This window comes from Hyla sarda, chromosome 10, assembly GCF_029499605.1.
Source record: "Hyla sarda isolate aHylSar1 chromosome 10, aHylSar1.hap1, whole genome shotgun sequence".
NCBI lineage: Eukaryota > Metazoa > Chordata > Amphibia > Anura > Hylidae > Hyla > Hyla sarda.
Genome location: NC_079198.1, coordinates 133,964,974 through 133,976,090, shown reverse-complemented (window position 1 = coordinate 133,976,090; position 11,117 = coordinate 133,964,974). Strand labels below are relative to the sequence as shown.

Genomic DNA, 11,117 nt, shown 5'->3' with positions numbered 1-11,117 from the left:
GTCATCATAGGTTCCTTTTGTTCTCCTGATCACTTGGGGTCCCATCTTGTAGACCCTTATTCTCTTGTGAGATGACTAGTAAAGAGAATGGCAGTCACTCATTGTTCTAGAGCAGCTGTCTCCAAAGTGGGGACCTCCAGCTGCTGCAAAACTACAACTCCCAGCATGCCCGGACAGCCAACGGCTGTCCGGGCATGCTGGGAGTTGTAGTTTTGCAACAGCTGGAGGTCTACACTTTTGGAGACCTAGCCTCTAGTATGTATTGTGTATTGGGTCGCCACCTTTCTTGCAAAAAAAAAAAAAAAATACCGGCCATGCTAATTTACATAATTAATTATATATTCATGACCTCACAGGATACACATATACGGGGGAAATTTTGTCCTATTTTGACCCCTATAACTTTTTTATTTCTCCTTATATGGGGCCTGTATGAGGGTCATTGTTTTGTAACCCAATCTGTAGTTTTTAAAGGAACCGTTTTTATTTATTGCTTATTTTTATTAAATTCGGGAGTCACAGTTAATTAATAACTCCCAGCATGTCCTGATACAGCCTGTGACTCAGCAGCTGCCCCAAAGAGAAACTACAACTCCCAGCATGCCCTGATACAGCCTGTGACTCAGCAGCTGCCCCAAAGAGAAACTACAACTCCCAGCATGCCCTGATACAGCCTGTGACTCAGCAGCTGCCCCAAAGAGAAACTACAACTCCCAGCATGCCCTGATACAGCCTTTGACTCAGCAACTGCCCCAAAGAGAAACTACAACTCCCAGCATGTTGGACTATATAGTAGTATAAAGTATAGGTCAGTGTTTCCCAACCAGGGTGCCTCCAGCTGTTGCAAAATTACAACTCCCAGCATGTTGGACTATATAGTAGTATATAGTATTGGTCAGTGTTTCCCAACCAGGGTGCCTCCAGCTGTTGCAAAATTACAACTCCCAGCATGTTGGACTATATATTAATATATAGTATAGGTCAATGCTTCCAAACCAGGGGTGCCTCCAGCTGTTGCAAAACCACAACTCCCAGCATGTTGGACTATATATTAATATATAGTATAGGTCAATGCTTCCCAAGCAGGGGTACCTCCAGCTGTTGCAAAACCACAACTCCCAGCATGCCCGGACAGCCGTTGGCTGTCTGTGCATGCTGGGAGTTGTAGTTTTGCAACAGCTGGAGGCTCTCTGGTACGGAAACACTGGTATAGTATATGGTGCAAGATTCCGGGAGTTGGAGGATTGGTTGGATAAATACCGGCCAGGTGGCGACCCTAACTATGTTCCAATGGACTTGTCATAGACTAGAAACAACTTAAGTAAACAGCACAGCGCCACCCTTGTCCGCAGACCGTGTGTGGTATTGCATCTTGTTCCTATTAACTTCACTGGATCTGAGCTGCAATACCAGGCACAACCCATAGACAGGTGTGGCGCTACTAAAGCACTTCTATAATTCAGTTTAATGTAGTTGGATCCATTGACTGGACTGGTTTGGGCTTTTCTTTCCCCCATTTGACCATGTGGCCCCATCTATCTATAGTTGGTCAAGCAGTGCAATGAGGGGGCCCGGAAGATGGAGAGGACGGAGCAGATGTACACCTTACAGACGCAGCTGGAATTTGGGAAGATCAAGGTAAGAGGATGTCCAGAGGGCGTCTCGAGTCCTGGATAGCCTGGTAGTCAGTGAGCGCGGGTGGGAGACTTTACCACGGAGACGTCTTTTATTACCGGATTTGTCCTTAGATTTAATTTCTACAGTAACTGAACTCACAGTCTCCCCCATGCACATGCTTGCTCACCATAGCCGAGCGTGCATGCAGAGCAAGATGCTGCCAGACTCCCCTGGCAGCAGCTTATCTCCCTGGGAATTAAAGGTAGATGAAATCAAACATGTTCAATCCATAAAGCCCCCAACATTTACCATTGGGGTGGGGGGGAGAGGGTTTGGGGAGTCGGGAGCCCCTCCCCTTCCATACACACTAAATGGTCGTCTGGTCCTGTCAAAATCAACAGGTTCATCCGACCAGTCCCCAATGTGTACGGTCGGCTTTTTGGACCAGCTAAGTAAACAGTGTTACTCAGTCTTTCTTCCTAAACCTTGTAGAAAGTATTGTGAGCTCTGCCCAGTGTACTGCCTGCCACCAAGCTTTACCAGTCTCCTGAAGAACATATGTTTGGTAAAGCAGCCATATTGGTGCTCTTCAGTAGAATAAAAAATCTTGGTGGCACGCATACTGCATGCCAGCAAGCTTTCCCAGTCTCCTGAAGAGAATATCCGTCTGGTAAAGCAGCCATATTGGTGCTTTTCAGGAGAATGGAAAGGCTGGGTGGCATGCATACTGTGTGCCACCCAGCTTTCCCAGTCTTCTGTTTAGAATATAGGTCTGGTAAAGCAGCCATATTGGACGTCTTAAGGAGACTGGGAAAGCTTTCTGCCACCCAGCTTTCCCAGTTTCCTGAAGCCCCAGCAGTGATTGCTTGTCCTCCCTGCACTCCTCACTGCCATGCCCCCTCCCTGTCCCCACACTGATGCCTTCTCTTTCCCCTCACTCTTCTTTCAGCCCACAATAAATCTCTCCCCCTCCCGTCCTGTTCCCTCTCCCTGCCCCCGAATTAACTATTCTTTTTTGCCTGCCAGACAGTTAAATCATACTTTACCATATGCAATAATACTGTATAAAGTCTGTGCCTGATGTGGGGCTGTTTTTTGGAGAAGAAAGGAGCCATATTTTTTTCTAATTGTCTACAACCCTTGAATTCGGGTCAATGGTTTCTGTTCTCCTCCGCAGCCCTTCCCCCTGATATCGGCGTCCCGCTGGCTCCTGAAGAGGGGAGAGCTCACACCGGTGGAAGAGGGCGGAATATTCCGGAAAGGCTTTGGGAAAACATCTTGCTATCTCTTCCTGTTTAACGATGTCCTCATCATGACTAAAAAGAAAAGGTAAGGGGGCGATAGTGAGAAACCTGCTGTTATTCCTGCAAAATCTTCATCTTGGGTCCCACAAATTGGTGAATTAAGCCATAAATAACAAAAAGTGTTTTAAAGGGATACTCCGGTGGAAAATATTATTATAATTTTTTTTTCAAATCAACTGGCATCAGAAAGTTAAACAGATTTGTAAATTACTTCTATTTAAAAATCTTAATCCTTCCAGTACTTATCAGCTGCTGTATCCTACAGAGGAAGTTCTTTCCTTTTTGAATTTATTTTCTGTCTGACCACAGTGCTCTCTGCTGACACCTCTGTCCATGTCAGGAACTGTCCAGGGCAGGAGAGGTTTGCTATGGGGATTTGCTTGTACTCTGGACAGTTCCTGACATGGACAGAGGTGTCAGCAGAGAGCCCTGTGGTCAGACTAAAAAGAGCTACACAACTTCGTGTGGCAAATACAGCAGCTGATAAGTACTGGATGGATTGAGATTTTTAAATAGAAGTAATTGTCAAATCTGTATAACTTTCTGGCACCAGTTGATTTGAAACAAATAAAATAAAATAGTTTTCCACCGGAGTACCCATTTAACCCTATATAGAGAGTCGGCTCCTGGTGACTTCGGGCCCCTTGGATGTGGTCACAGTGGCCCCTATCTCTCGTTACTTAGCCAGTAGATTGTTCACCTGGATCATCATGGTTCCCTCAGCCCATTGGGCCCTGGTTTCTAGTAAGGTTCAGGTGCCGCTGATGCCGGCCCAGATATCAATACAAAACTCCAATAATTATAAGATCAATATATGTTTATCTTCTCATATTCCCATTGACTCTAGTGAGGGTTGGTTGCTGGGAGTTGTAGTTTTCTAGTTTTGCAACAGCTGGAGGATGAGACATCTGGACCCTAGTAACTTCTGTGCAAATCAAATCCAAATTCAGTGGAATGTCACAGCTTTTGGCGCAGATGAATAAACATTTGGTCACTGTCCCTTTTAAAGGTTGCCTTTACAGCCAATATACAAAAGAAAATGTCTCCGAGGTGGAATTATCACTCCGGGTATTGTGGTAATAGAGTTTGTGACTGGCGCAGAACGCTAGATGACATTATAGACCCCCCAGACTCCGACAGTAGGTCACTGAAGGCATAAGTGTATTGCAGAGGGGCCCTTGTACAGCTTTGTTATTCTCCTCTGACTAAAATGAAAACTGCATCTTGGGGCTGAAGACTTGAAGCACTTTATGCTCACAGTGTGAACAGGACAGTAACTTGCTTGTAGAACAGGATTCCTCCTAGAAATAACACTTTGGCTTAGGTCAGGGTTTCCTAACCAGGGTGCCTCCAGCTGTTGCAAATCTACAACTCCCAGCATGCCCGGACAGCCGTTGGCTGTCCGGGCATGCTGGGAGTTGTAGATTTGTAACATGGACGGATCTGCAGGGTATTTTACGCTTGCGGATCCGACGACAACGGACCCTACAGTGCTGCCTCCTCTGTGCAATCCGCCGCTATGAGCAGATGCGCTGCAGTGTACTCTCATACATTGTGGCCGCTCCCTGATTTGGGTCTCCCTGTCTCCTGGGAGAGAAGAATGGACTAGAGACTGTTCCCACAGCCTTCTAGAGGTTACTGTGCACAACTTTAGGCTCAGGGACGTGCACACACAGGCTCAAAAGGGGCTTGAGCCCCTGACCTTTTTTCTGCAGCTGCCCCTTCACTTAATATTAAGAGCATTCAAATTTGCATCGGGAAACCCATTGAGATCACTATCAAGTCTGCGCATGTGTACGAGCCCTTACAGTATTTTTTTTTTCTAAATTATTCGAAGTGCCTTTTTTTATTTTTATTTTTTTATTTTTTTTTATTTTTTTTATACTTGAGCCCTTGCCCTCCAAAATGTCTGTGCCCGTCCCTGCTTAGGCCAGGGAGCATCATGTGACCAAGGCATGATTCCTCTGATACAACAGTATGCAAATTTTAACCCTTACACACTTATCTGTGTGTTTCTAATAAAGGAGTATTGCGGTCAAAAACTATTTATTTTATTTTTTATTTTAATTTTTTTTTTTCATCTCAACTGGCTCCAGAAAGTTAAACAGATTTGTGAATGACTTCTATTAAAATATCTTAATCCTACCAGTACTTATCAGCTGATGAAGTTGAGTTGTTCTTTTCTGTCAGACAACAGTGCTCTCTGCTTAGTCCTTCCAGTACTTATCAGCTGCTCAAGTTGATTTCTTCTCTGTTTGTCCACAGTGCTCTCTGCTGACACCTCTGTCTGTCTCAGGAACTGTCCAGAGCAGAAGAGGTTTGCTATGGGGATTTTCTCCTACTCTGGACAGTTCCTGAGACAGACAGACAAGTGTCAGCAGAGAGCACTGTGGACAGACAGAGAAGAAATCAACTTGAGCAGCTGATAAGTACTGGAAGGATTAAGATTTTTTTTAATAGAAGTAATTTACTAATCTGTTTCTGGAACCAGTTGATATGAAAAATATATATTTTTTGCTGGAGTACCCCTTTAATGTGGTTCTATACATAAAGAACACTTCTGCCAGTAACTCACAGTACCCCAAACACGTTTATGTAGGTTGCAGTAGGTTGTTACGGCCTCACAACCGCTTTCTAGGGATGGAATCTTGACCACAGGTACCGGGACACTACACGTGAACTGTTCTATGAGTAAAGTGTCATCCATCTTGAATTCGACTCTACAACGTACCCTTGGAGTTGAGAAGCCTTCTTCTCTCCGCCCATAATAAGTCGGGGTTCCTCTCATACGAGTTCTTGTTTTGCTCTCCCCAGTGAGGACAGTTACACGGTGACGGACTATGCGAAGATCGATCAGTATGAGGTTGATATGATTGACAACGGAGACAACCAGGTCTCGGCATCCACAAAGACCGGAAACATTGGCAACCGGAGCCCAACCGGGCCGTATCTCTTCCAGATTACGATGAGGAAGAACAGTGAAGGGCGACAGGAGCAAATCGTGCTGGCGGCCGACACCCTGTAAGTCATTCCTACGGAGGAGCGGGGACGCTTTATATCGGCCATTTATATATTCTGCAGATGGTTTCCACTTGACCTCCAATGGTTGGTACCAGTAGGCTTCTGAGTTGGGCATTTGGTGGATTTTATGGGACCTCCTCACCACCACCTCTGCCTGTCGGGCGCAGAGTCCGGCCTTCCCATTTTATCTTGTCTTGTCTTGTCTTATCTTGTCTTCTGTTTGCAGAAGTGACAGAGCAAGATGGATCACCGCGCTCGAGGTCAAGGAAGAAAATAAGCGATACAGCAGATCCAAGACCGCAGGTGAGACCACAGCACTATAGAGGCCAGAGCTTCTTATTCTGATACAGAGGTCCAAATCCCCTCCATACTGTTAGTTAAAGGGGTACCAAAGGATAGGGGATAAGAGGTCTGATTGTGGGGGTCCCGCCGCTGGGGACCCCCGCGATCTCAGATGCATCACCCAAGTCATCCGTTGCAACTTCGCTCCGTGTTGGATGACTGGCGATGCGGGACGGAGGCTCGTGACGCTACGGTCACGCCCCGCTCATGATGTGACGGCCATGCCCCCTCAATGCAAGTCTATGGGAGGGGGCGTCACGCCCCCTCCCATAGACTTGCATTGAGGGGGCTTGGCCGTGATGTGACGAGCGGGCGCGGCCGTGACGTCACAAGCCTCCGGTGCTGCACCAGATGGCCCCAGCGTGTCTAGGGGCAGAGTACCCCTTTAAAGGGGTTTTCACACAAATATGGTATCCTCTGTCCTGAGGATACAGGAGAAATAGCTAATGGCAGGAGGTCCGACTGCTAGGACCCCCTTGCAATTTGGAGAATGGAGCGATGGTGACGCATGTGCAGTCCTGCTTCATTTGCTTTCTATTGCAGTGGTCTCTAAACTGTGGCCCTCTAACTGTTGCAAAACTACAACTCACCAGTAAACTCCCCCTAGTGGTGGCAGCAAGCAGTTAGCTAAAATAAACTAGCGGGGTGGGGCGGGGGGTTCTTCAGAGATTCCCATAGAGCAGTAGTCTCCAAAGTGTGACCCTCCAGCTGTGGCAAAACTACAACTCCCAGCATAAACCTTTTTTACTTATGAAAATTCTACCTGCCTGCTGCCACCACTAGGGGGAGCTTACTGGTGATCATATTCACCTTGATTTGTGCTAGGAATAGTGTAAGTACAAATACATAACGTAAGGGGTTTGATGAGTAAATTGGTGAAAATCTTCTAAATATAAAGATGAATCTAAATATAGAATCTTTATTACTAGCGGATCCATCACCAGCAGCTTAACAGGATCCGTGTCCTAATGAACCCCCTACAGTGGTCTGCAAACTGTCGACCTCCAGCTGTTGCAAAACTACAATTCCCAGGCTGGCTGGGAATTTTAGTTTTGCAACAGCTGGAAGTTCACAGTTTGAAGACCATCTAGGATTATCTTTCAATATAAGTTCATTTTTTGAAAAGCCAAATTTATAACATAGGATGTTATTATAAAAAATATATGCAATATACTGTGTGTGTGTATATATGTATGTATGTGTATGTGTATGTATGTATGTATGTATATATATATATATATATATATATATATATATAATATATATAATATATATATATATATATATATAATATATTATACACTCAATGTGTGTATGTATGTTCCAGCATCATGTCCGAACGGCTAAAGATTTTAACATGAAACTTGGTCACATGTTACTTATATGTCATCAACAAACATAGGATAGATGATTTAACCCTTACTCACCCCCATTTGCCGGGGGAGGGGTTTTTGTTTAAAGTCCCACACAAGTCTATGGGAAATATATGTTACTGCATAACTTCCAAACGGCTGGAGATATTTCCATAATACTTGGTCACATGTTACTTATATGTCCACTTAAAATATAGGATAGTTAATTTAACCCCTAACTACTCCCATTTGTGAGGATCAAGGTTTTTGTTTAAAGTCCCATGCAAATCAATGGAAATATATGTTCCCACATAACTTCCATACGGCTGGAGATATTTCAATACCTGGTACGGTACCGGAGTCCGGGATAGGAGTCCGGGATAGGAGTCCGGGATAGGAGTCCGGGATAGGAGTCCGGGATAGGAGTCCGGGATAGGAGTCCGGGATAGGAGTCCGGGATAGGAGTCCGGGATAGGAGTCCGGGATAGGAGTCCGGGATAGGAGTCCGGGATAGGAGTCCGGGATAGGAGTCCGGGATAGGAGTCCGGGATAGGAGTCCGGGATAGGAGTCCAAAAGCTTCCTCCTTTGTTTATTTTCCTCCCCAACAAGGATTAGGAAGGAAAAACCGGGCAACGCCGGGTATCCAGCTAATATACATATATACATATATATATATATATATATATATATATATATATATATATATATATATATATATATATATTATAATTTCATATTATTTATAAAAATAAAAGATAATACAATAAATAAATAAATAAATAAATATATATATCCAGCAAAAAAGTTTCATCAGCACACCAAAAAAGTTACAAATAAGGGGGTTTTAATTTCCCATGTTCAGATTAAACCACCTTGTTTGCAACTTTTTTGGTGTGCTGCTGAACCTTTTTTGCTGGATGTCTCTCTTCATTCTGCGACTGGGACGGTCTAACACCAGCTTGCACCCACCTGCTATACTTTATTTTGGCTGTGCTGCCTCAACACCTCGACTTATGATGGCCCTGACATATGATCATTTCAACATATAATGGCCTCTCAGAGCCCATCGTATGTTGAAGGCAGCCTTGACATATGATCCTCCTGTGTGTCGGTTCCATCGTACAAACAGCTATCTGACAGCGCTGACAACTTCAGCAACTGACAGATAGTTGTATAATGTGCCCCGTGTGCCCCGTTCTGCCTCCTGTTACTCACATGCTGTCCTGCTAACTCATACAGGCTTCCACTGTGAGCTCCGTGTAAGCCCCGCCCCCCCAGTGCAGCCATAGCCAATAGCCTGCAGCATCTTGCTGCAGGCATCCAATGAGCTGCTGGCTGCCCTCCCCTTCCTTTCCTATAGAGCTGTAGTCGGCAGGATGGTAATGGAGGACATTCTGTCCCCCCTGAAGGTATTTAAAGAACTGTACAGTACTGTATGCGATGTCACACATCACATACAATACATATACACACTATACACCCCATACATCAATGTTTCCCTATCAGTGTGCCTCCAGCTGTTGCACAACTATAACTCCCAGCATGCCCAGACAGTCAATGGCTGTACATGCATGCTGGGAGTTGTAGTTATGCAACAGCTGGAGGCACCCTGGTTTGTTAAACACTCCACATACACTCCACATACAATGGTCATCCCAGAACCAATTAGCAGTTTCCCATAGAGATATGTATTCAACATACAATGGTTCCGAGCCCCCAGAACCAATTACCATTTTTACATAGACATATGTACTCGACATATGATGGTTTCAACATATGATGGTTCTCCTGGAACCAATTAATATCATATGTTGAGGGACCACTGTATATATATAATTTTTTTTAATTATTATTGTGTTTTATAGTATTTTGATTATTGTAGGACTCAGGCAGATACTAAAGTCTTTTTCATCTTTCAGGATTGCGTCAGGTAGAAATCATAAAGGCGTATATGGCTAAGCAGGCGGATGAAGTCTCACTCCAGCAAGCGGATGTGGTTTTAGTCCTCCAAGAGGAAGATGGTAATAATAATAATAATGTATACATATAGGAGGATCCTTCCTCTGTAATGTGTATGGGGGGGCCCCAACTCTGACCCATGATGCTTAGACTGGGTGGTTGGCCTTGAAGATAGAGCCGTACTGTCATTTACAGCATAATAGAAGGAGCTTAACAACCAATTTTATTATTATTATTTATTTCTATTATTATTATTATTATTTTTATTATTTATTTCTATTATTTCTATTATTATTATTATTTTTATTATTATTTCTATTATTACTATTTCTATTATAATTTCTATTATTATTTCTATTCTATTATTATTATTATTTCTATTATTTTTATTATTTCTACTATTATTTCTATTTTTATTATTATTTCTATTAGTATTACTATTTATATTATTATTATTATTATTATTATTATTACTATTATTTATATTATTATTGTTATTATTATTTTTATTATTATTATTACATTTTATTTCTTTATTATTATTATAATTTTTTTTTATTTTAATCTGTAATACACACGCATATATAATATATATTTTTTTATCTTTCTCAGATTGGTTTCACGGGGAGAGGTTGCGCGATGGAGAAAGGGGATGGTTTCCTCAGAGTTGCGCCAAAGAGATCACTAACCAGGTGGCGGTGGAACGTAACGTTAAACGAATGGAGCGGCTGAGGATCGAAACGGACGTGTAGAGGGAGCGGGGGGAAGCTGTATGTTATATGTGAACTATAAGCTGTGACACAGGAGAACCCAGACCCACGGAGGTTCCCGGGACTCGGAGCCATCACATAAGTTATAATTAAAGACTTCGACAACGTTCCTCCCCCGGACGCAGCGCTCATCCTCATCGCTCCTTTATTACGGATTTCTGGAATTTTATCTAGTGTTTTTTCTTTTTTATGTGATATCCACATTCTTAATGTATATATATATATTTTTTTTTCTTTCTCAAGAAAATTTTGCGATTTTTTTTTTTATTTTTATTTTTTTTGTACTTTTTATCAAAATTTCTTAAACTTTTGTGAATTGACAAGTTGCCAAACTGGTTTGGGCCCAGTGCACGCTGTGTATGGGTTGGTAATAAGGCGCCTCGGAGCACTGTATGTGTTTGTATGAGGTCTTACTTTTTTGTGTATATATATATATATATATATATATATATATATATATATATATATATATATATATATATATAATTTTACACCAATTAAATGGAACCACTATGGCAGTGGTCTTCAAACTTTGGCCCTCCAGATGTTACAAAACTACAATTCCCAGCATGCCCGGACAGCCGTTGGCTGTCCGGGCACGCTGGGAGTTGTAGTTTTGCAACATCTGGAGGGCCACAGTTTGAAGACCATTGCACTATGGAGTAGATACGGATGAGGTGTAGATATCAGTAGTAACCGTCCTCTTGGTATAAAATATATATATATATATATATTACATCAATCCTCCCCA

The 11,117-nt window shown here is 42.9% G+C and overlaps 1 protein-coding gene across 5 annotated transcripts in view; it reads left to right on the top strand.

Annotated features, from left to right (window-relative positions):
• The window catches only part of ARHGEF16 (Rho guanine nucleotide exchange factor 16), a 60,963-nt gene extending 50,341 nt beyond the window's left edge, over positions 1–10,622 (top strand). For all 5 annotated transcript variants that reach the window (XM_056544576.1, XM_056544575.1, XM_056544577.1 and 2 more), the window contains 6 exons: positions 1,546–1,638; positions 2,795–2,946; positions 5,736–5,942; positions 6,169–6,245; positions 9,557–9,658; positions 10,209–10,622. In XM_056544576.1, the coding sequence (XP_056400551.1) occupies positions 1,546–1,638; positions 2,795–2,946; positions 5,736–5,942; positions 6,169–6,245; positions 9,557–9,658; positions 10,209–10,348 (771 nt within the window). In that variant the 3' untranslated portion in view covers positions 10,349–10,622. The remainder of the gene's footprint in view (positions 1–1,545; positions 1,639–2,794; positions 2,947–5,735; positions 5,943–6,168; positions 6,246–9,556; positions 9,659–10,208) is intronic.
• Positions 10,623–11,117: the final 495 nt, after the last annotated feature.